Source organism: Hylobates moloch, unplaced genomic scaffold, assembly GCF_009828535.3.
Source record: "Hylobates moloch isolate HMO894 unplaced genomic scaffold, HMol_V3 SCAFFOLD_21, whole genome shotgun sequence".
NCBI lineage: Eukaryota > Metazoa > Chordata > Mammalia > Primates > Hylobatidae > Hylobates > Hylobates moloch.
The window spans coordinates 11,648,167-11,672,650 of NW_026652296.1; the positions used below are offsets into that span (position 1 = coordinate 11,648,167).

The 24,484-nt window shown below is 42.8% G+C and overlaps 1 protein-coding gene and 1 pseudogene across 10 annotated transcripts in view; one reads left to right on the plus strand and one right to left on the minus strand.

The window, feature by feature from the left end:
- Nucleotides 1-24,484, plus strand: part of STAU1 (staufen double-stranded RNA binding protein 1) — an 80,687-nt gene that overhangs the window by 43,290 nt on the left and 12,913 nt on the right. For all 10 annotated transcript variants that reach the window (XM_032142281.2, XM_032142282.2, XM_032142274.2 and 7 more), the window contains one exon: nt 13,849-13,947. In XM_032142281.2, coding sequence (XP_031998172.1) covers nt 13,849-13,947 — 99 coding nt within the window. The remainder of the gene's footprint in view (nt 1-13,848; nt 13,948-24,484) is intronic.
- LOC116460934 (actin-related protein 2/3 complex subunit 3-like) lies at nt 14,720-15,320 on the minus strand (annotated as a pseudogene).

Below are 24,484 nucleotides of genomic sequence, written 5' to 3' on the forward strand. Positions count from 1 at the left end.
GTCAGCACTTCCCCAGCAGTTCCTCCCCTTGAGTACTCCATGAGAGTGATCACAGTATTGCTACAAAGGATTAAGTGCCTGTTGGTGTTTCTGAGTCTCCCGCCTTCACTCACTAGAGCAGCATTGGTTGGCACAGTCCTGAGGGCAGCGGCTGTTGTAGACATGTTCTCCTGGGCTGAATTTTCACTGGGTCCTGTGAAATCTCTGAGGAGCTTTGCTGAGAGTGGTGTTTAAATCTACTTGTGCCCTTTGGCATTTCTCGTCTGTGCCCCTTTTCTAGCTCTGTAGAGTTTGAAGTAGAGACTGTGCCTTTCAGAAACGGCTTAAAGACTGGCCTTGGCCGGGCGCGGTGGCTCACGCTTGTAATCCCAGCACTTTGGGAGGCCGAGGCGGGCGGATCACGAGGTCAGGAGATCGAGACCACGGTGAAACCCCGTCTCTACTAAAAATACAAAAAAAAAAAATTAGCCCAGTATCAGAGAGGCTGAGGCAGGAGAAGGGTGAACCGGAGGGGATTGCATGAGCCGAGACGGCCCACTGCACGCCCGGGTGAAAAGACTGGCCTTAGCCAGTGAAGTGAAGAGTCATTAATTCAGAAAAGACTTATTTGAAGTACTGGACGAATATCCCTTACCCTAAATGCTTGCAACTAGAAGTGTTTTGGATTTCAGAGCTTTTTTTGATTTTGGAATATTTCCATTATACGTAATGAGATATCTTGGGAATGAGACCCAAGTCTAAACATGAAATTTATTTGCGTTTCATATACATGTTATACACAAAGCCTGAATGTAATTTTATTTTTTTCTTGGTATTGAATAAACTGTTTTGAGTGTGACACGTTGCATGAGGTCATGTATGGAATTTCCACTTGTGGCGTTGTGTTGGTGTTCAAAAAGTTTGATTTTTGGAGCATTTTAGATTTTGGATTTTTTTTTTTTTTTTTTTGAGACGGAGTCTCGCTCTGTCGCCCAGGCTGGAGTGCAGTGGCCCAATCTCGGCTCACTGCAAGCTCCGCCTCCCGGGTTCACGCCATTCTCCTGCCGCAGCCTCTCCGAGTAGCTGGGACTACAGGCGCCCGCCACCACGCCCGGCTAATTTTTTTGTATTTTTAGTAGAGACGGGGTTTCATCGTGGTCTCGATCTCCTGACCTCGTGATCCGCCCGCCTCGGCCTCCCAAAGTGCTGGGATTACAAGCGTGAGCCACCGTGCCCGGCCAGATTTTGGATTTTTTAATTAGGAATGCTCAGCCTGCAATAAGTGAAACACTTGGCCTCTTTCGTAAATGTGCTGCCGTTGATTTTACCAGGCCCTCTTATAGCAGGCAGTAGGGGAATAAAGAGAGACAACTTTAAAAGATAATTTTTTTTTCTTAAAAATAGTGCATATGGACTATAAAAAATTTTAAATTCAAAAACAAGGAACAATGAATGATTTATAAATTTACCACTTGAGGATAATCACTGTAACCATTTGGTGTATATTCACTGACAAGCACATATACAAGTAAATACAGGTGCCTATCTATTTCATAAAAATGGCATGATAGTGTACAGTAACCACCTTTTTTCACTGATGTGTATATCTTGAATGTTATGTCATTTACTTAAAATTCCTTGGAGGACCCAAATTCAGCACACACCTAAGCACTTTTTAATGTTGCTTTAATGTTCCACTATGTGAATGCACTGCTTTATTTTCCAAGAGGGACTTGATTATTTAGGTTGTTTGCAGTTTTCCTTCTTATAAAATGGGTTGGGAAGAACATCGTTGCAGTAAAGTCTTTGTCCACAGTCCTACAAGTGGAATTGCTGAACCAGCGGGTATGCACCGTGGTACATATGGCCAAGTTCTCCACAGAAAGAGGGTGCCATTTTACAACCTGCTGACCGGCCATAAGCAGCTCGTCTGTCCACAGCCTGCCAGCATTGGAAAAGATCATTTTAAACAAATTGTCAGTTTACCTGTGGCAAATTTGTGGAGCATGTGATCGTGTGGTGGATCAATGCATCTTCTCTAGAAGATACGCAGTAAAGCCAGCACTTGCTGTCTACAGGGCAGGTATAGTCTGGGCCCTCCATGCCAAGCGCTGTGCTAGAACGTGAGTTGAAAACAGTCAGCGCCATCCCTTTTCCTGTGAACTTAGTCAAATGGAGCTGCCAGACATTAACATTAATATCAGCAAAAAGTGCAGTTAGTGCAAGGATCGAAAAATGACAAGAATTAGAAGAACGTAAAGTATCTCATTTAGGTTGGAATAATGGTGGTGAGTTCAGAGCAGTCTTTTCAGAGGAAGAGACATTTCGGCTGATACTAAAGATCAGCAAAGAGCAGGGACAGTGTATGCCCAGAGAGGGAGTGGCAGTTGCAAAGGCCCCAAGTTAAGAAAGTGCATGGGTTATTTGTTTATTTAATCTAAGGTTTGTGCTAATGAAGTATGAGTTTTACTCAGTGTCTGAGCTATTAGGAGCAGTATGGTCATAGCTGCAGTATCTGTAATAGAGAAAAACGGGGGCTAGCTTAAATGTCCGTTACTAGGGAAGTGGTTAAAAACATGGCTACGTTTATCCCGAGTACCAGAGTGAGGTATGTCGTATACACAGGCATGAAAATGGATGAAGATGCAAAGCTGTTACTATGCATACAGTGTGATCCTGTTGGTGTTTCGGTGTATATGTATTTTTGTTTGTTTCTTTCCTTTTTTTTTTTTGGAGATAGGGTCTCACTCTGTTGCCCAGGCTGGAGTGTGGAGGCCCTCCATGCAGGCTCACTGCAGCCTTGACCTCCCTGGGCTTAGGTGATCCTCCCATCTCAGCCTCCTGAGTAGCTGGGACTATAGATTCATGCCACTACACCCTGTTAATTTTTGTATTTTTTGTAGAGATGGGGTTTCGCCATGTTGCCCTGGCTAGTCTTAAACTCCTAGGCTTAAATGATTTGCCCATCTTGGCCTCCCAAAATACTGGGATTACAGGCATGAGCCACCATAAACAGCCTGAAGTTTTTAAAATACTTTTTTATACTTTTGTAAAAATGAATAAATGCAGCTTTTTCTGGTTTTGAGTCTTTATCTTCACTTGGGATAGGTACATACTTAATTAGGAGTAAAGTTAAAATTAGAGACCCATTTGTTTATTTATTTATTTTCTTGAGATGGGGTCTCACTCTGTCACTCGGGCTGGAGTGCAGTGGTGTGATTTTGGCTCACTGCAACCTCCGCCTCCTGGACTCAAGCAATCCTTCCACCTCAGCCTCCCAAGTAGCTAGGACCACAGGTGCATGCCACCACACCTGTCTAATTTTTGTATTTTTGGTAGAGACGAGGTTTCACCATGTTTCCCAGGCTGGTGTCGAACTCCTGAGCTCAAGTGACCACCCACGTGCCTCGGCCTCCCAAAATGCTGGGATTACTGGCATGAGCCATAGCGCCTGGCCTAAAATTGGAGACTTTAACCCTTCTTGTTTCCTCAGTGTTCATTGGACCTAGTTTTCTTTTTATTCTTTTTTCCTAGCAGAGACAGGTCTCACTATTGTTGCCCAGGCTGGAGTGCAGTGGCTATACACAGACGTGATCATAGTACCCTGTGGCCTTGAAGTCCTGGCTTCACGTGATCCTTTTGCTTCTTGATTATCTGGGACTGCAGGCATGCTTGTGCCTGGCTCAGGTTTTCTTTTCTTTTCTTTCTTTCTTTCTTTTTTTTTTTTTTTTTAAGATGGAGTCTCGCTCTGTTGCCAGGCTGGAGTGCAGTGGTGCGATCTCGGCTCACTGCAACCTCTGACTCCCTGATTCAAGCTATTCTCCTGCCATAGCCTCCCAAGTAGCTGGGATTACAGGCATGTGCCACCACGCCCAGCTAATTTTGTGTTTTTAGTAGAGACGGGGTTTTGCCATGTTGGCCAGGATGGTCTCGATCTCCTGACCTTGTGATTCACCTGCCTTGGCCTCCCGAAGTGCTGGGATTACAGACGTGAGCTACCACGCTTGGCCTCTTTTTTTTTTTTTTTTGAGACGGAGTCTCACTCTGTTGCTCAGGCTGGAGTGCAGTGGTGTAATCTCGGCTCACTGCAACCTCCGCCTCCCAGCTTCAAGCAATTCTGCCTCAGCCTCCCAAGTAGCTGGGACTACAGGTGTGCGCCACTACCCCCGGCTAATTTTTGTATTTTTAGTAGAGACAGGGTTTCACCATGTTGGCCAGGCTGGTCTTGAACTCCTGACCTCGTGATCCGCCCGCCTCAGCCTCCCAAAGTGCTGGGATTACAGGCGTGAGCCACCGCGCCCAGCCAGGTTTTCATTTTTTAAGCTGCTCTTACAGGCTCTTTAAGGAATGATATTGCATGAGTTGTATTCTTTTTTAGAGGTATTACAAAGAACTGAAAGTATACTTATTTTTTAAAATAGTGCATTCTGTCTTACAGTTATCATAGGGGCCTTTTGGATCTTTTTATAAATCTTTACATGATGGGATCTTAGGGATCTTAATTTTCCCGTGTTTTGAACGTTTTGCTATTTGTTATTCCACATAATTATTTCAATACTATATTCATCATCTACTCCCAAATATGCCAGATGAGATGAAAATCATAAGAAAATGGAAGAATTATAAAGCCTCTGGGGTGGATATACAATAGTGAAATAATTGTCATGATGACACCATCTTTTATTGTTCCTATGGCCTTGCCTAGGCTATTGCATTGTCTTCCAAGAGGTTAAAAAAAGAAGACTAGAGACACTATCTTTTGAGTCTCCTTTTTGCTTTCATTGAACCCAGGTGAGAATCCAGAATTTTTCTATTTTTCATCTGTAATGTCAAGGAGAAGAGAATTGACAGAGGAAGACATTTCTGATGATTAACAAATCAGAAGATGAACACAAAAAGACAGATAGATGGCAGCACTCCAGACTGTAATGATGATGGTGAGATTATCTAAGCAAAATTGCAGACTGTGAGTCTTCAGATGCTAGCATAGATGAATTTCCCCAAACTCAAGAATCAGCTAGTGATTATTTATCTGATGTATGGAAAGGAAATGTGGTATATTCTTATCTAGTCATTCAACAGAAAGGACTTCATCATGCAACATTTTTCGACAAGGACCTGCCCCATCCTGTTTGCATTTAAAAAAAAAAAGTACGTGTGACAACATTCTTTTATCTTTTATGTTTGGCCACCAACATTTATTTCTTACCACTTATTGTCAACAAAATAACTGGACAAATGCACAAGGAGGTGTGTGTCCAAAGGTGATTGGAAGAAAATAGATATAAAAATGACAAAAATCACTGGATTGATCCTTCTGTTGGTGTTTATAAATCCAAAAATGAAAGCATTTTGCACTTAATGGAGCAAAGAAATGGCCGCTTTCTCTTCAACAGAATTACGAGTCTTTCAAAAGTAGTGTGTTTGACAGTGCCCGTACATGAAGAATCTGAAGTCCCGATAAGTTAGAACCTGTTGCAGATGGACTTGGAATCTGACATCGCTACAGGTGGGCTGTGCCCCAGCTGCAGGTGCATCAGGTGATGAGCAGTTAGTTGCATATAGAGGACCTTGCTTTTTTTCAGGTATATATGCCTTCCAAATTAGAAACATTGGGATAAGAAGCTGGGCTTGCTGTGTTTAAGTTCTTATTAAAATGTCTAATAAAATGGCTTTTGTCATCCTTTTATTTGGTAAATTATTTGTAAAATGACTTTAGATATAGAAAAATAAAAGAGTCTGTTGGAGCCAGATAATAAATGGTGATGGCTAATTTTCCTAGCATACTGTGAGGGTTAAGTGTGGTTCAGAGCATTTCTTTCTTTTTCTGTTGTTTTGTTTTGTTTTGAAATAGGGTCTTCCTCTCTCACCCTAGCTGGAGTGCAGTGGCACGATTGTGGCTCACTGCAGCCTTGACCTCTTGGCCTCAAGTGATCTTCCCATCTCAGCCTCCCTTGTAGCTGGGACTGCAGGCATGCGCCACCACACCTGGCGAGTTTTTGTATTTTTTGTAGAGATGCAGGTTTTGCCATGTTGCCCAGGCTGGTTTTGAACTGGGCTCAAGTGATCCGCCCACCGTGGCCTCTCAAAGTGCAGAGATTATAGGGATGAGCTATCACACCTGGCCTCTTTCTTAATGTTGCCTAGATTTTACTGCTAAACTATACACTATGGAATCAGTGTTAACAGTAATTCCTACGTTGTGAAGATAAGACTAAGTGCCCGCTAAAGCGTCGTCATTTTACTGGGAATGGTTTTTGTGGATTAGTTTTGAACCATTTGCTGCCTCCCTACTTGGAACATTTTGTCAGTCTGGATAATAGGAAATTTTTAATGAGCCAGGCATGGTGGCTCACTCCTATAATTCCAGCACTTTGGGAGGCTGAGGTGGGAGGATCACTTGAGCCCAGGAGTTTGAGACCATCCTGGACAAGATGGAGAGACCTCATCTCTACCAAAAATATTTGAAAAAAAAAAAAAAAAAAAATGGTGGCATGTACCTGTAGTCTCAGCTAATGAGGAGGCTGAGGCAGGAGAATTGCTTGAGCCTGGGAGATCAAGGCTGCAGTGAGCTCTGATTATGCCATTGCACTGCAGCTGGAGGGGCAGAGCTGAGGCCCTGTCTCAAAAAAAAAAAAAAAAAATTATGTAAAAGAGCAATATAATTTCATTTTCAAATTTTTTTTTGCATTTTTATTTTACTAGCTGCTTTGTTCCTAATGATACTCCTCTGGAAGCAATGGCTTAGAGCAGTGAATCGCAACTCCAGTCACCTGGGGACTTATTTAAAAAATAAACAAATACTATAAATAAAACTGCTATCCAGGCCATGCCCTCAAAAATTTGAGTTCAGTTGTCTGGAGTGGGCTCCAGAATCTGAACTTGTGAAGCTCCCGAGTGATTGTAGTGCTGCTTTGGTTGAGAACCACTGGCTTAGGGTGTAGAACAGAGCAGTAGACCCATTGTTTTCTATCAGTCTTATGTGGAACCTTGATACATGTGTATAAAATAGAAAAGGAGCATTTCGTTAGTATAAATTGTTGTTAAAAAAATTTTTTTTTTGGCTGGGCACGGTGGCTCATGCGTGTAATTCCAGCACTTTGGGATGCCTAGGTGGGTGGATCACCTGAGGTCAGGAGTTTGAGACCAGCCTGGCCAACATGATGAAACCCCATCTCTACTAAAAATACAAAAAATTAGCCAAGCATGGTGGCTTGTGCCTGTAGTCCCAGCTGCTTGGGAGGCTGAGATGGGAGAATCACTGGAACCCAGGAGGTGGAGGTTGCAGTGAGCCGAGATTGCACCACTGCACTCCCGTCTGGGCAACAGAGCGAGACTTCGTCTCAAAAACAAAATAAGGCCGGGCGCAGTGGCTCACGCTTGTAATCCCAGCACTTTGGGAGGCCGAGGCGGGCGGATCACGAGGTCAGGAGATCGAGACCACGGTGAAACCCCGTCTCTAGTAAAAATACAAAAAAATTAGCCGGGCGTGGTGGCGGGCGCCTGTAGTCCCAGCTACTTGGAGAGGCTGAGGCAGGAGAATGGTGTGAACCCGGGAGGCGGAGCTTGCAGTGAGCCGAGATTGCGCCACTGCACTCCAGCCTGGGCGACAGAGCGAGACTCCATCTCAAAAAAATAATAATAATAAATAAATAAATAAATAAATAAATAAATAAATAAATAAATATTTGTTGTTGTTGTTGTTGAGATGAGGTCTTATTATGTTGCCCAGGCTGGTCTCAGACTCCTGGGCTCAAGTGACCCTCCCGCCTCGGCCTCCCAAAGTGCTGGGATTATAGTTATTAGTATAAATGTGTAAGTTTGGATTTATAATAATGATAAAGGCAATTTCTGCGAATGAGGTATATGAGTTTTCAAAACACAAAATTATGTTCATTTAAAAACATGGCTGGGAAAGATACGGTCCCCTTTAGGATAGTGATTAACTGCCCTGGGAATGATAGTGAGATGGACTTCATTGCCTCTTTTTTTTGAGACAGAGTCTCACCTGGCTACTTTCTGTATTTTTAGTAGAGACGGGGTTTCGTCATGTTGGCCAGGCTGGTCTCAAACTCCTGACCTCAAGTGATCCACCTGCCTTGGCCTTCCGGAGTGCTGGGATTACAGGCATGAGCCACCTTGCCCGGCCCGTTGCCTTGTTTTTTAAGAGGTGGAGTCTTGCTATGCCACCCAGGCTGGAGTGCAGTGGCACGATCATAGCTCACTGCAGCCTTAAACTCCTGGGCAATGAATCAAGTGATCTTTTTGCCTCAGCCACCCCAGTAGCTGGGACTATAGGCACACTCCACTGCACCTGGGTAAGTTTTAAATTTTTCTGTAGAGATTAAGGTCTCACTTTGTTGCCTAGGCTGATCTTGAACTCCTGGCTTCAAACCATCCATCGCAGCCTCCAGAAGTGTTGGGACTACAGGCGTGAGCCACCGTGCGTGGCTCATTGTTTTTCTTAAAACAGAAAAAAACAGTCCGATGTCAGTAGTACTTAACTGTTGACGTTGGATAAATCCAGGAAATTGCCTGTTATGTTATTATCTGTACTTTTCTGTATGTTTGAAATAGGTTGTAAATAAAAAGGTAAACCTAATTGGGCTGATAGAATGAACAAAACATTGAAAATTGGGGCATGTACGTGGCATTCAAAGTCTTATGACAGTCTGAGCACCTAGTTTATTTCCAAATTGTGTTCTGGCTGCACATAAGGAGAGCATTCTCATTGGCACAGTTCTTAGCATGTGGATCTTTTTTTTTTTTTTTTTTAAACAGATCATCTATTAAAAACTCGATGCTCTTCAGGGAAACAGCTGTCAAGATTTATTCTGTTGTGCACAAAAATGAGTTAATCTGGGGTTAGCAAAAGTTACTGTGTTGATGATTTCTAGTATCTTAACATTGGTGTGAAACATTTTTGTTGCTGCTTTTTAAAAAATTCAGGCAAAATATACATCTAAAATTATTAAACATTTTTAAGTGCACCGGTGGCATTAAAATACATTCTTGGTTCTGCACAACTATTACTACTACTCATTTTCAGAACCTTTCTATCATTCCAAATAGAAATTCTGGACTCATTCAAGAGTTACTCCTCACTCCCTTGCTTGCAGCCCCGGGTAACCTCTACTTTACTTTCTGTTTCTATGCATTTGCCTAGTCTAGGCACTTCATAAAAATGGATATTTGTTTTTTTATGTCTCACTTATGTTACTTACTGTAATGTTTTCAAGGTTCATCTCTGTTATAACATGTTTCAGAATTTCATTTCTTTTTTAACAGTGAATGTTTTATGGTATGAATAGTAAATATTTGTTTTTCCAGTCATTTGTTGATGGACATTTGGGTTGTTTTTACCTTTTGGCTATTGTGAATGCTGCTATGAACCCTGGTGTATAAAAATGTGTTCAAGTTGCTACTTTCAGGTCTTTTGAGTGTATATCTAGAAGTGGAATTCCTGGATCATATAATAATTATATGTTTAATTTTTTGAGGAACTACCAAACTGTTTTCCATAGCAACTGTACCATTTTACATTTTCTGTTAAATTAATTAACTTACTTTTTTTTTTTTTTTTGAGACGGAGTCTCACTGGACTGGAATGCAGTGGTGTGATCTCGGCTCACTGCAACCTCCGCCTCCGGGGTTCAAGCGATTCTCCTGCCTCAGCCTACTGTAGCTGGGACTACAGGTGCGCGTCACCACGCTCAGCTAATTTTTGTATTTTTAGTAGAGATGGGGTTTCACCATGTTGGCCAGGCTGGTCTCGAACTCCTGACCTCAGGTGATCTGCCCATCTCGGCCTCCCAAAGTGCTGGGATTATAGGTGTGAGCCACCGCACGCCCTGCCCATTTTCTATTTTATTTTTAATAAAATCCAAATCTGGTACAAACATTTTACATTTTCATAAGTGACTGGAAGCTTCTCATTTCTCCATATCCAAAAACTTGTTATTTCCATTTCTTTTGATAGCAGCCATCCTTATGGGTGTGAGTGGTATCTTACTGTGGTGTTTTTTTTTTTTTTTTTTTTTGAAAACAATTTCACTCTTGTTGCCCAAGCTGGAGTGCAATGGCATAATCTCAGCTCACTGCAATCTCTGCCTCCTGGGTTCAAGCGATTCTCCTGCCTTAGCCTCCCAAGTAGCTGGGATTACAGGCATCTGCTACCACACCCGGCTAGTTTTTTGTATTTTTAGTAGAGATGGTGTTTCACATGTTGGCCAGGCTGGTCTCGAACCTCTGACCTCAGGTGATCCACCTGCTTCGGCCTCCCAAAGTGCTGGGATTACGGGCATGAGCCACTGTGCCCAGCCAGCTATTTATATTTCTTTAGAGAAATGCCTATGTAAGTCCTTTGCCCATTTTCTAATTGGGTTGTTTTATTGTTGAGTTGTAGTTCTTTATATATTCTGGATATTAATCCCTTATGAGATAAATGATTTGCAAATCCCATTCTGTGGGTTTTCTTCACTCTCTTGGTAGTGTCCTTTGATGCATGAATGTTTTAAATTTTGATGAAGTCTAATATTAATTAGTGGTTTTCATGTCATATGTAAGAAATCATCACCAAATAGTGTCATGACACTTTTTCCCTATGTTTTCATCTAGGAGCTTTACTGTTTTAGCTCTTATGTTTAAGTATTTGATCCATTTTGAGTTTTTAGTGGTGTGGGGTAAAGGTCCTGCCTTATTATGTTGCATGTGGATATCTAGTTTTCCTAGCACCATTTGTTGAACAAGCTTACAGTATTATTATTTTTTTAAGTTTAATATCTATTTAACTATTAGATTGGTAATTACTTTTGCACCAACCTGTAAATTTCAAGCCAAACCTCTGTAGAACCCCAGCCTTTAAAGCACTTGCTTGCAAATTGCCAGTTTTAAGGATTCACTCATGAAAAAGTAGACCCTTTTTCTGCTTAGGATTTAAACAAAAATACAAGTGTGGACTGGGTATGGTGGCTCACACCTATAAATACCAACACTTTGGGAGGTTGAGGTGGGAGGGTTGCTTGAGCCCAGTTCAAGAGCCCAGTTCAAGACTAGCCTGGACAACATAGCGAGACCCCATCTCTACAAAACATTAAAAAAAAAGAGCTGGGAGTGGTGCCTATGCCAGTAGTCCCAGCTACTCAGGAGGGTGAGATGGGAATATTGCTTGAGGTCAGGAGTTTGAAGCTGCAGTGAGCTATGTTTGTACCATCATACTTCAGACTGGGCAACAGAGTGAGACACTGTCTCAAAAAAAAAAAAAAAGTATGTGTAGGTTAACAAACCACCACAAGTGCTATGAAAATAGTTTTGACTAAGGTGAGATACACTGAAACCAGATTGGAAAGAAAAGATTATGGAAGGATAGAAGGAATTACAAAAAGCGTCTGGAATAAATTTGTTTGTCCAGGATTATACCCTTGGTTATGTATATATTTTTTTAATCTAGAGTTTGTTTTATTTTAATTATAGCTTTTTTTTGGTGGGTGTGACACAGTCTCACACTGTCACTGAGGCTAGAATGCAGTGGCGTGATCATAGCTCACCTCAGCCTCAACACCCTAGGCTCAGGTGATCCTCACCCCTCAGCCTCCCGAGTAGCTGGGACCACAGGTGTGCGACACCACACCTGCTAATATTTGTATTTTTTTATAAAGATGGGGTTTTGCCATGTTGCCCAGGCTGGTCTCGAACTGGGCATAAGCAATCCGCCCACCTTGTCCTTAAAAAGTTTTGGGATCACAGGCGCTAGCCACCATGCCCAGCCCATTACAGCTTTTAATATTCAGTGGCCAGACGCGGTGGCTCATGTCTGTAATCCCAGCACTTCAGGAGGCCAAGGTGGGCGGATCACCTGAAGTCAGGAGTTCGAGAATAGTCTGGCCAAGATGGTGAAACCCCATCTCTGCTAAAAATACAAAAAAAAAAAAATTAGCCAGGTGTGGTGGTGGGTGCCTGTAATCCCACCTACTTGGGAGGCTGAGGCAGGAGAATCGCTTGAACCCAGGAGGCGGAGGTTGCAGTGATCCAAGATCACGCCATTGCACTCCAGCCTGGGCGACACGAGAGCAAAACTCCATCTCAAAAAAAAAAAAAAAAAAAAAAAAAAAAGTTGAGTGTAGGCGGAATATACCTGATAAACATAAGGAAATGCACAACAGATAATATCTTGGATAGTCCTATATGTTGCCTATTTAGCAGTTTCAGCCATGGGTTCCTGTTCAGATAGTTCTAATCTTAGAAGCAGGACTTTATAAATTCTTTGACAAAATAAGCAATAATGTGAAAAAAAAAACCAGCTGTTTTGCCATGTTTTGGGGGACTAAAGAGGAACTAGATAAGCTTTGAGCTTATCTAGTTCCTCTTATTATCACTACAGCACAGTATAAAATCCATGTTATCAGCATGCAGAAGATCCTTGCTCCTCTTTAATCTCATCCCTGATTGGAAGACTCTTAAGTGAACCTTGTTCCAAAGATGGAATCTCTGCCTTTGTTGAGGAGACTTTATTAGTTTGCGCCTTGTATTTTTTTGCCAACAGCAGTTGAGTGTGAGATACATGGCAGTTTTGTAACGTATTTCATCGCATCCTTATTTATTTCTTTATTTTTAATTATAGAGATAGAGACTCTTTGTTGCCCATGCTGGAGTTCAGTGGCTGTTTACAGGCATGATCACAGCTCACTGTAGCCTTGAACTACTGGGCTCAACTGATCCTCAGCTGTCACCTTGCTGAGTACTGGGGCAATTAGTCATGTACTGCCATGCTTGGCAGCATTCTCTTAAAAGTGGTTTCCCGCCGGGCTCAGCGGCTCACGCCTTAATCCCAGCACTTTGGGAGGCCAAGGTGGGTGGATCATGAGGTCAGGAGTTCGAGACCAGCCTGACCAATGTGGTGAAACCCTGTATCTACTAAAAATACAAAAATTAGCTGGGCGTGGTGGCGCATGCCTGCAATCCCAGCTACTCAGGAGACTGAGACAGGAGAATCGCTTGAACCCGGGAGGTGGAGGTGGCAGTGAGCCGAAATCGCGCCACCGCACTCCAGCCTGGGCAACAGAGCGAGACTCCGTCTCAAAAAAAAAAAAAAAAAAAGTGGTTTCCAGGGAATTTATGTTCAGATAAGCCTGCATACTCATGTGGACAGACTTAATCTGAATTTGCCACGTCCCACATATATCTGTCTGTATTTTGACTTTTCCAAAATGTGGCTTCCCACTAGTTGAGAAGGACTTTTGGAAGTCACTGTTCCGAGCAGCAGTGACATCTTGCTGAACCACAGTCAGGCTGACTCATATCCAAAGGTCTGTTATGTGTGGATTGTTTTTGGTGAACTTATGAGGTACAGTTTGACTCAAACTTGACAGGACATATATCTTTTTAACCTCTTAAATTCAGTGACACTTGGTATGTGCGTGGCCTTGGTTAAATTCATAAAGCCAAGGCTCAGTGCTTTTAAGGTTTACCATTGCAGCTAGGATGTTGATGGATGTTTTTTTGGGAGGGACAGGGTCTCGCTCTGTCACCCAGGCTGGAGTGCAGTGGCGCGCAATCATGGCTTACTGCAGCCTCGACCTCCTGGGCTCAAGCAATGCTCCTGCCTCAGTCCTCCAAGTAGTTGGAACTACAGGCATGTACCACCACCACATCCACCTAAGTTTTGTTTTTTTGTTTTTGTTTTTATTTTAGAGACGAGGTTGCTCAGGCTGGTCTCAAACTGCCATGTTGCTCAGGCTGGTCTCAAACTCCTGGGCTCAAGCTATCCTCCTGCCTTAGCCTTCCAAAGTGCTGGGATTACAAGCATGAACCACCTCACCCGGCCATTGACGATTTTAATAAGAGCTAACTACTAAACAATTATTCTTACAGGTGAATGGAAGAGAATCCGAAGAAGAAAATCTCAATAAATCTGAAATAAGTCAAGTGTTTGAGATTGCACTTAAACGGAACTTGCCTGTGAATTTTGAGGTAAGCTAACTTTACATGTAGGACTTTGTATTATAAAATCCTGTTAGCATTCATCATAAGAGTGATTTTTTTCCCTAAATATCATTGGAATAATCTTCACATAATGTGGACCTCCAAATTTAAGATTCATACTATATATTTAGTGAAGCAGTGTTTATTCTCTTCTTCTGGGATTCCCTAACTAAGGGGCATTCATGGATGTGTAGAGAGTTCATGATGGCTTCAGTTGGTGTGTGGACCTCCTGAAGCGGTCTGAAGATGGTTGTGTTAGTGTTCCTATGTGTATTCTTCTGGATAGGGAAGGATAGAGGGGCTAGTTCATCGCTTAGATCAGTCTCAAAAGCATTTGTGGTCCCTAAAGGTCTCTTCAGAGTAATTTTGAAAAGGACTCAGTTTTTGTCGTTGTCTAGCGTCTGCCCTCAATTCCTGTTTAATAACTTCATTTGTTGTTGAGACCTTGTGTTCTAAAAACAATAATCAATGAATTGTCTGCTCAAATTGGGAAATACGGTACATTTTAATATATGTTGCCTTAAAAGACAATATAGTCCATCCAAATGGACGAGGGAGGTAAGGGAGAATTTTTTTTTTATTACTTATTTTTATTAAGCGCCAGCTTAATGCTGCAGAAAATTTCAAATCACCCTTGATAACCCCTGCTTTTCTCCTACCCAAATTCTTGATCAAGTTTTTTTCAAGTAAAGACATGCTCTTCTCTCTTCTGTATAAAACTTTACGAATAAAGGCAAAAGATTATGTACATCTTGCTGGAAAATGCTTCCCAGGGCTCTGGAGACGGTGGCTGCCCAGGCTCCCTTCACTGTCCAGTTCCTGAAAGACTCTTGTTCACGAACTGTCTCTTCACAAAGCAAGTCTACCACTTGCTGGGTTTATCATTCTGAGGGTCGAAAACTTCATCACAAAGTCTCAGTCCAGTCTCTTGCCTTAGCTGTTGTAAATAGGCTCTCATCACTTCATCTTCCTATTTTTTGCAGGTTTGGTATAAATTGCGTTAAGTGGAAAACCAGGGTCTCCAGGAATGGGAAAACTAGTGATTCCCAGTGTATACATTTCTTTCTCACCTTGGCTTTTGGAATTGCACTTTTGGAGTTTTTTCAGACATTCAGAAATGTAGAGAGTTATATATATCAAGGTCCTATCAGCTTCATTCTTAATTTCATAGTTTTTGAAGAAGACATTGGCCTTGAAGTAATAGATGCTTCATCCACAATATCTGTATCTTTTGTCTCTCTGGGGGCAGGTCCTTTGAATTGACTTCTGATAGGTAACAGTGCTGTTTCCGATGAGTTTGGTGTCAGGATCCATGAGAGAAGAGTGGTAAGCCGGCATCTTGGCGGCGCCCGGATTTCAACCCAGAGCTTTTTTTTTTTTTTTTTTTTTTCCTGAGATGAGTTTCACTCTTGTTGCCCAGGCTGGAGTGCAATGGCATGTTCTCGGCTCACTGCAACCTCCACCTCCCAGGTTCAAGCGATTCTCCTGCCTCAGCCTTCTGAGTAGCTGGGATTACAGGCATGCGCCACTATGCTGAGCTAATTTTGTATTTTTAGTAGAAACGGGGTTTCTCCATATTGGTCAGGCTGGTCTCGAACTCCTAACCTCAGGTGATCCACCCATCTCGGCCTCCCAAAGTGCTGGGATTACAGGCGTGAGCCACCATGCCCGGCCCAGTAAGGGAGAATTTTTAATGTTTACCTTAGAAATAAGGTCTGACCCACAGCAGATTCTTTGCAGATTCTTTTGATTTATGTGCTTGATTATGGCTTATTTCTTAAAAAGCCTATCTGAAGCTTACATTCCTGTAAAATATCTTTGAGGTATTCTTTACAGTTACAGGTGATGTATACCTTCTCCTCCTATGTGCTAGCACCCTAAACTTACCCAGCTTCAGTGCTCCATCCTTCGGCCACGTGATGATGATTTCTCACCTCACCCTGCTGATGCCTCTCTGCCTGCCATGGGCCAGAGGTGGGATGGTAGTTGCCAGGGCTCCCTACTGTGGCCCACCTGGGTATGAGGGCTTGTTTGTTCCTCTCCATTCCTTTAACACTCATTCCTGCCCCTCCACCCTCAGCAGGCAAGAGCAGATTTACACGGTTCTCTTGGAGTCCAGAGCCCCCACATGGATCTAGGGCTGGAATCTTCTCACCTGGCCCTACATTCCCTCCCTGGCCTTTCTCCGTCCATCAGTGGAGGCTGGGATGCACTTGGGGAGGGAATGAGACAGGGGACATTCAGAATGGCTGTTTGGGCTCACTCTTGAGTGGGAAAAAGATGGGAGCTGCATCCCAAGGAGTCATGAGGTCTCCTCCGGCACCTGTTTCAGGAAAGGGGAGAAGTGTTGCTTTTCTCCCCTGCTGACAGATTAGTCTGTCATGAGAGTGGATTTTTGCAGATTGTGGGGGAGGGGTACCAAGACCGTGGGGAGTGGGAGATGCCTGACGGGCTTCCTGGGTCACCTCATGTTCAGAGTTGATGGCTTGGGCCAGAGCGTTGGATTCCTAAGAAGCTTGCTACCTGGTCACTCTTGCTGCTACCCAGAGTCACTGAGATTTCTGGAAACTTAGAGATTGCTATTTTATGTTTTTGTTCTGTGGGAGTTGGGGTCAGATTGCTTCCTTTCCACCTTCACTTTTGTTAAGGTTTCAGATTTGGCTCTCAACTCTGTGTTCAGGAATCTTAACAGTAGTCACATAAAAGAATTGTAGGAGTGCCCTCTGGTGGTGATCTTTTAAAGTAATTTATCACAGCTTGCATGTAGTTGGTGGCATGAGTACTTATATTCATTAACTCACATATCAGGAATTTTTTACTAGCTTGCATTATTATGTGGAGCAAGGTCTTTCCTTTCTTTTGCCTCTGGAAAATTGCCTGGCATGTATTAAATGTTTAGGAAATAGTTAATCAAAAATTATTCTATTCATTTATTCAATAAGTTTTTGGTAATTAAATCTGTCACATAGGAAGCTTCGTTAGGTGTTTTAATAGGAGAAGACAGGAGCAGTTTTTTGGAAAAATATATACAGCTTGACATTTTTATTTTTTTTATTTTTTATTTTTTTGGAGATGGAGTTTTGCTCTTGTTGCCCAGGCTGGAGTACAATGGCACGATCTCGGCTTATGGCAACCTCCGCCTCCTGGTAGTAGAGACAGGGTTTCACCATGTTAGCCAGGCTGGTCTTGAACTCCTGACCTCAGGTGATCCACTCACCTTCACCTCCTGAAGTGCTGGGATTACAGGCATGAGCCACTGTGCCCAGCCAGTTTGACTTCTGATAAAATATACAGTTTTAGTTAGAAAATGTGATGGTGCTGTTGGATACGGTCATCGGGAGGCAGTTGTGACATGCCCACACCACATGTAATCCAGGTGATCCTCCAGATTTAGATTGGAGGGATCTTGATGTGGGCAGACAATGCAAGCCGTTGGAGAGGGCCAGGGTGGGCTGTGAATTTGAAGTGAGCCATCAGGGTGGCTGACCTGTCCCTCCAAAGTCTAACCTGAGGACAGGAAAAGCACTGTTACGGGAGGAAGTGTTTCATAATCTGCCCTTGGGTGTGGGCAGCACCTATGGGAGTTCTTTAACATCAGTCCACAGGTGCCTAAGCAGGCCAGGTCCTTCCCACACCTCTGCTCCTGGCCACTGTGCTGAATTCCTACCCCCATTCCCCGCTACCTCCTTCCCCCACACCAAAAAAAAAAAAAAAAAAAAAAAAAAAATCCATTTCAGAGGCTCACTTATCTTACCTAGACATTTTTTCAATTTTTTACTTAAAAAATTTCAAATCTATCTAAAAGTTACAAGAATAGGACAATGAATATAACTTTCACTTAGATTAACCAGTGGTTAACATTTTACCATATTTGCTCGCTCCTTCCTTCCTTTTTTTTTTTTTGAGACGGAGCCTCACTCTGTTGCCTAGGCTAGAGAACAGTGGCATGATCTCGGCTCACTGCAACCTCCGCCTCCCGGATTCAAGCAGTTCTCCTGCCTCAGCCTCCTGAGTAGCTGGGATTACAGATGCACGCCACCACACTCAGCTAATTTTTGTATTTTTAGTAGAGATGGGATTTCACCATGTTGGCCAGGCTGGTCTTGAACTCCTGACCTCAAGTGATCTGCCTGCCTTGGCCTCCCAAAGTGCTGGGATTACAGGCGTGAGCCACTGCACCCAGCCTGCTTTTTCTTTTTCCATAAATATACATATTATTTTATTTTCTGTTTTTTACTTTGCTGGATTATTTGACAGAAAGTGGCAGATATCATACCCTTTAACTCCTAATATTTCAGCATGTATCTCTTAAGAGCAAGGACATTCTCTTAAATAACCACAATCTATTAGTAGAGGAAATTTAGCATTGCTATAGTACTGTTACCTAATACACATCCTACGTTCACATTTCACCAGTTGTCTCGATGTCGTTTATAGAAATGCTTCTTCCGCTCTAGTGTCTGATGCAGACTCACACCTTGCATTTAGCTGACCTTTCTCTTTAGTCTCTGCAGTATCTCTAGTATCTGCAGTACATTCTCAGCCTTTCTCTGTTTCATGACATTGACATGTTTAAAGGTCAGTTATTTTCGTACAGTGGCCCTCAATTTGGGTGTTTCTGATGGATTGCTTATGATTAGGTCTGGTTATGTGTTTTTTGGCAGGATCACCATGGGAGTGATATTGATCCTTCTCAGAGCATCACTTCATGTCACTTTGTAATTAACTCCTAACCTCTGAGGAGATGTTTGAAGGCTAGGCCCTCACAGGTCTCCCCGGTGGTTCCAGCAATCTTTTGTTTTTTTTTTTTTTTTTTTTTTGAAATGGAGTCTTGCTCTGTTGCCCAGGCTGCAGTGCAGTGATGTGATCTCAGCTCACTGCAACCTCTGCCTCCTGGGTTCAAACGATTCTCCTGCCTCAGCCTCCCAAGTAGCTAGGATTAGGCGTGCACTTTGGCCTCCCAGAGTGCTGGGATTACAGGTGTGAGCCACCACACCCGGCCCCAGGTGTGTGGGTGGTGGCATTGATTATCACTGTGGTAGATGTCAAAATGATCATTTTTTGCATTTCCAAGCTGGCATTCTACAGTAAAGAAAAAGTAGGGCCGGGCGCGGTGGCTCACGCTTGTAATCCCAGCACTTTGGGAGGCCGAGGCGGGCGGATCACGAGGTCAGGAGATCGAGACCATGGTGAAACCCCGTTTCTACTAAAAATACCAAAAAATTAGCCGGGCGTGGTGGCGGGCGCCTGTAGTCCCAGCTGCTCGGAGTGGCTGAGGCAGGAGAATGGCGTGAACCCGGGAGGCGGAGCTTGCAGTGAGCCGAGATTGCGCCACTGCACTCCAGCCTGGGTGATAGAGCAAGACTCCGTCTCAAAAAAAAAAAAAAAAAGAAAAAAAAAAGTTTCCTTCCTCCCCTCTTATAGTAATTATATCAGTATAGATGCATTGCTGCTTTTTTTTTTTTACCCAAAGTATTACTCCATTGTTATCGTCACCCATTTTGATGTCCAAATTGTCCTTTAAATTGGCCCTTGTGCCCTTTAACATGCCCCCATCAGTTATTTTTTGGATGAAGGAGTGGTCAGGCTTCTTGAGGTATAATTTACAGTGAAAGTCACCCTGTGTAAGTGCACAGTTCGATGTGTTTTGATAAGTGTATATGGTTCTGTAACCAGCACCATAGTCAAAACAGAACATCTCCCACCCAGTAAAGTTCCCTGTGTCACTTTGCAGTCAGTCTCTCCCCTCTATCCTTAGGCTTTGGCAAGCATTGATCTCATTCTGTCCCTAGAGTGTTGCCTTTTTAAGAATATTACATAAATGGAAAATAGAGTACATTGCCTTTTGTCTGACTTCTTTAACTTAGCTTGGAGTCATTATTCATGCTCTTGTGTGTTTCAGTAGTTTGTTCCTTTTTATCACCAAGAGTGTTACATAGTGTGTACACACTACAGTGTATCTATTTGCCAGTTGAAGATTTGTATTGTTGAGTTTTTGGTGATTATTAATAAATCTACTGTAAACATTTATATACATCTGTGGAGACATGCTTTCATTTTTCTTGAATAAATACTTGAGTGGATTTGCTGAGTTGCATGATAAATAAATAACTTTATAAGAAGTTGGCTGGGCTCATGGGCTCACGCCTGTAATCCCAACACTTTGGGAAGCCAAGGTGGGCGGATCACTTGAGGTCAGGAGTTCGAGACCAGCCTGGCCAACATGGTGAAACCTCGTCTCTACTAAAAATACAAAAAATTAGCCAGGCATGGTGGCATGTGCCTGTAATCCCAGCTACTCAGTAGACTGAGGCATGAGAATCGCTTGAACCTGGGAGTCAGAGGTTGCGGTGAGCCGAGATCATGCTACTGCACTCCAGCCCGGGCGACAGAGTGAGACTTTGTCTCAAAAAAAAAACAAACAAAAAAACACACAAAAAAACAAAGTTGCCAAACTTTTCTAAACCAGATGTATCATTGTGCATTTCACCTGCAATATATGAGAGAGTCTTAGTTGCTTTACATCCTCGCCAACACTTGGGTATTGTCAGCTTTTAAAATTTTCGTTATTCCAGCCTGGCCAACATGGCGTAACCCCTTCTCTACTAAAAATACAAAAATTAGGTGGGCATGGTTGTGTGCACCTGTAGTCCCAGGTACTCGGGGGGCTGAGGGAGGAGAATCGCTTGAACCCAGGAGGCAGAGGTTGCATTGAGCCAAGATCGTACCACTGCATTACCCTGGGTGACAGAGTGAGACTCCATCTCAAAAAAAAAAAAAAAAAAAAATTTTTTTTTTTTTTAGTCATTCTAGCAGGTAGTCAGTAGTATCTTGTTGTGGTTTTAATTTATATATCTCCATGAAGACTAGCAATACTGAGCTTCTTTTCATGTTTTTATTTTACTATTTTCTTTGATGAAATATAGGTTTATATCTTGTCAGTTTTTTTGAGTGTCTTTTTATTATTGAGTTTTGGAGGTTCTATATATATTCTGAATTCAAGTTTTTTCTCAGATAAGTATTTTGCAGATGTTTTCTCTTAAGTCTGTGGTTTGTCATTTGATTTTAAGTGACTTTCAAAAAGAGCAGAAGTATTGAATTTTGGTGAGGTGTAGTTTGTCAAATTTTTTATAGTTAGTAATGTTTGTGCGTGCTGAGATACATTTGGCTAACCTAAAGTCATTTTCCTTAGAAATTTTAGTTTTAGCTCTTACATTTAGGTTTATAATTCATTTCGAGTTAGTTTTCATGTATACTGTGACATAACGGATGTTTTTGTCTTTTTTTTTTTTTTTGTATTTGGATGTCTAATTGTGCCTGCACTGTTTGTTGAAGAGACAGTCCTTTCTTTTTTTATTTTTTGAGACAGAGTTTTGCTCTTGTCGCCCAGGCTGGGATTACAGTCTTCAGCCACCACACCTGGCCGAGACAGTCCTTTATTAAATAACCTTTGTACCTCCCCTCTTCACATTTTGAGAACTTCCATGCTTTCTGATACAACAAAATGTTTTAGCCTCACTTTGAACTTCCCTTGCTCTAGCTTTAGCCCCATTGGAAACATAAATTTCTAATAGAAATGGTCTTGGCCATTCCTCCAAGAAGTTCTGGTTCCTTCTAATTGGGAGTGGTGTGTAGAGACGGGACAGGGTGCTAGCATGCTTGTTCCTGCTGGAGAGCCATGGCTTCTAGGCCCTGTTAGGAGATAGAGCTAGGAAATATGTATATTTTGAAATCACAAGTTTATTTTATTTGATTTTAGAGAAAAGAACTCACTTTGTACCCGGGCTGTAGTGCAGTGGCACGATCTCACCTCACTGCAACCTCGACCTCCTGAGCTCAATTGATCCTGCTGTCTCAGCCTCCCAAGTAGCTGGGGCTACAGGCACACGCCACCACGCTGGGCTAATTTTTCTATTTTTTTTTTTTTCCTCTGAGACAGTTTCGCTCTTGTTGCCCAGGCTGGAGTGCAATGGTGTGATCTCAGCTCACCGCAACCTCTGCCTCCTGGGTTCAAGCGATTCTCCTGCCTCAGCCTCCCAAGTAGCTGGGATTATGGGCATGCACTACCACGCCCAGGTAATTTTGTATTTTTAGTAGAGATGGGGTTTCTCCATGTTGGTCAGGCTGGTCTCAAACTCCTGGCCTCAGGTGATTCGCCCGCCTCGGCCTCTCAAAGTGCTGGGATTACAGGCGTGAGCCACCGAGCCCAGCCAATTTTTGTATTTTTTTTTTGTTGTTGTTGTTGTTGTAGAGACGGGGTTTTGCCATGTTGCCCAGGCTGGTCTCAAACTCCTGGACTCAAGCCATCTGCCCACCTTGGCCTTCTCAAAGTGCTGGGATTACAGGAGTGAGCCAATGTGCCTGGCCCCTTTTTTACTTTTTTTTTTTTTTTTTTTTTTTAGACAAAGTCTTGCTCTGTCACCCGGGCTGGAATGCAATGGCGTGATCACAGCTCACTGCAACCTCCACCTCCGGGGTTCAAGCAATTCTCCTGTGTTAGCCTCTTAAGTAGCTGGGATTACAGTCACGTGCCACCACACTCAGCTAATTTTTGTATTTTTAGTAGAGACGGGGTTTCACCATGTTGGCCAGGCTGGTCTCAAACTCCTGACCTCAGGTGATCCACCTGCCTTGGCCTCCCAAAGTGTTGGTATTACGGGCGTGAGCCACCGTGCCCGGCCCCCTTTTTTACTTTTTAAATGTCTTCTGATGAGCAGTTTATTTTATTTTTTATTTTATTTATTTATTTATTTATTTTATTTTATTTTATTTTATTTTATTTATTTTATTTATTTATTTATTTTTTTGAGATGGAGTCTCACTCTGTTGCCCAGGCTGGAGTGCAGTGGTGCAATCTCGGCTCACTGCAAGCTCCGCCTCCCGGGTTCACGCCATTCTCCTGCCTCAGCCTCTCCGAGTAGCTGGGACTACAGGCGCCCGCCACCATGCCCGGCTAATTTTTTTGTATTTTTAGTAGAGACGGGGTTTCACCGTGGTCTTGATCTCCTGACCTCGTGATCCACCCGCCTCGGCCTCCCAAAGTGCTGGGATTACAAGCGTGAGCCACCGCTCCCGGCCTTATTTATTTATTTATTTTTGAGATGGGCGTTTCGCTCTTGTTGCCCAGACGGGAGTGCAGTGGTGCCATCTCGGCTCACTGCAACCTCCGTCTCCCGGGTTCAAGCAATTCTCGTGTCTCAGCCTCCTAAGTAGCTGGGATTACAGGTGCCTGCCACCACGCCCAGCTAATTTTTTTGTATTTTTAGTAGAGACGGGGTTTCACTATGTTGGCCAGGCTGATCTTGAACTCCTGACCTCGTGATCTGCGCACCTCGGCCTCCCAAAGTGTTGGGATTACAGGCGTGAGCCACTGCGCCCAGCCAGTGGTTTTTAATTTTGAGGAATTTCCTTTTTCTTTATGGTGGATATTTTTTGTGTTCAACTCTTTGCCAACCTTACAGTCTTGAGGCTTTCTTCTGTTATAAAATCTTTGTAGTTTTAGTTTAGACCACATTTAAGTGATCCTCGGTCTAATTAATTTTTGTTTGTGGTATGAGTTAGAGATCATGGTTTGACTTTTTTTCTTTTTCCCCCTGCTCCGTGCAGATACCTAGTTAGTTGCTCTGGTACTATTTTTTTAAGAGAGATTTTTAATTTGTTTTGGTGTGTTTGCCAAAAATCGAGTGACCTTATATGTGCGGGTCTTTTTCGTGCTGTTCTGTTGATCTGTTTATCCTGACACAAAACCATATCCTAGTTGTTGTGACTTTATAGGAAGTTTTAAAATCTGGTAGTGTAAGTCTTCTAACTTGATTTTTCTTTTTGAGTGTCTTGGCTAATGTTGGTTAGATTTTTAAGTTTCTTTTCTTCTTTTTTTCTTTTTTTAAACTTTTCGAGACAAGGTTTTGCTCTGTTGCCCAGGCTGGGGTGCAGTCGTGTGATCATAGCTCCCTGTAGCCTTGATCTCCTGGGCTCAGGTCATCCTCCTGCTTTAGCCTCCCACGTAGCTAGGACTACATACAGGGGCACACTACCACACCTGGCTAATTTTGTTTTTATTTTTGTAGAGTCAAGGTCTTGCTATATTGGCCAGGCTGGTCTTGAACTTCTGAGCTCAAGTGATCCTCCCACCCTGGACTCCCAGAGCGTTGGGATTACAGGCATGAGCCACCCTGCCCAGCCTGATTTTCTATCTCTGTTACTGTAATCACTTTCTCGATAATGTCCATGATACACAAAAGTTTTAAAGTTTGATTAAGCATGACTTGTTTTTTTTTCCCCTCTTGTTGATTGTGCTTTTAGTTTCATAGTTTCATACCTTAAAAACCAATTGCCAAACCCAAAGTCATGAAGATTCGCCCATTTTTGCTTCTGAGAGTTGTGCGTGTTAGCGCCTCTGTGTAGGTCTTTGGTCCATTTGGAGATTGTAATCACTTTAATATGCAGCTAAGTTTCTGTTCATGTTTAATTTTAGATTCTTTTCCCATCTTTGTTGACTTAGTTTTATTTCTTTAATATGTAAAAC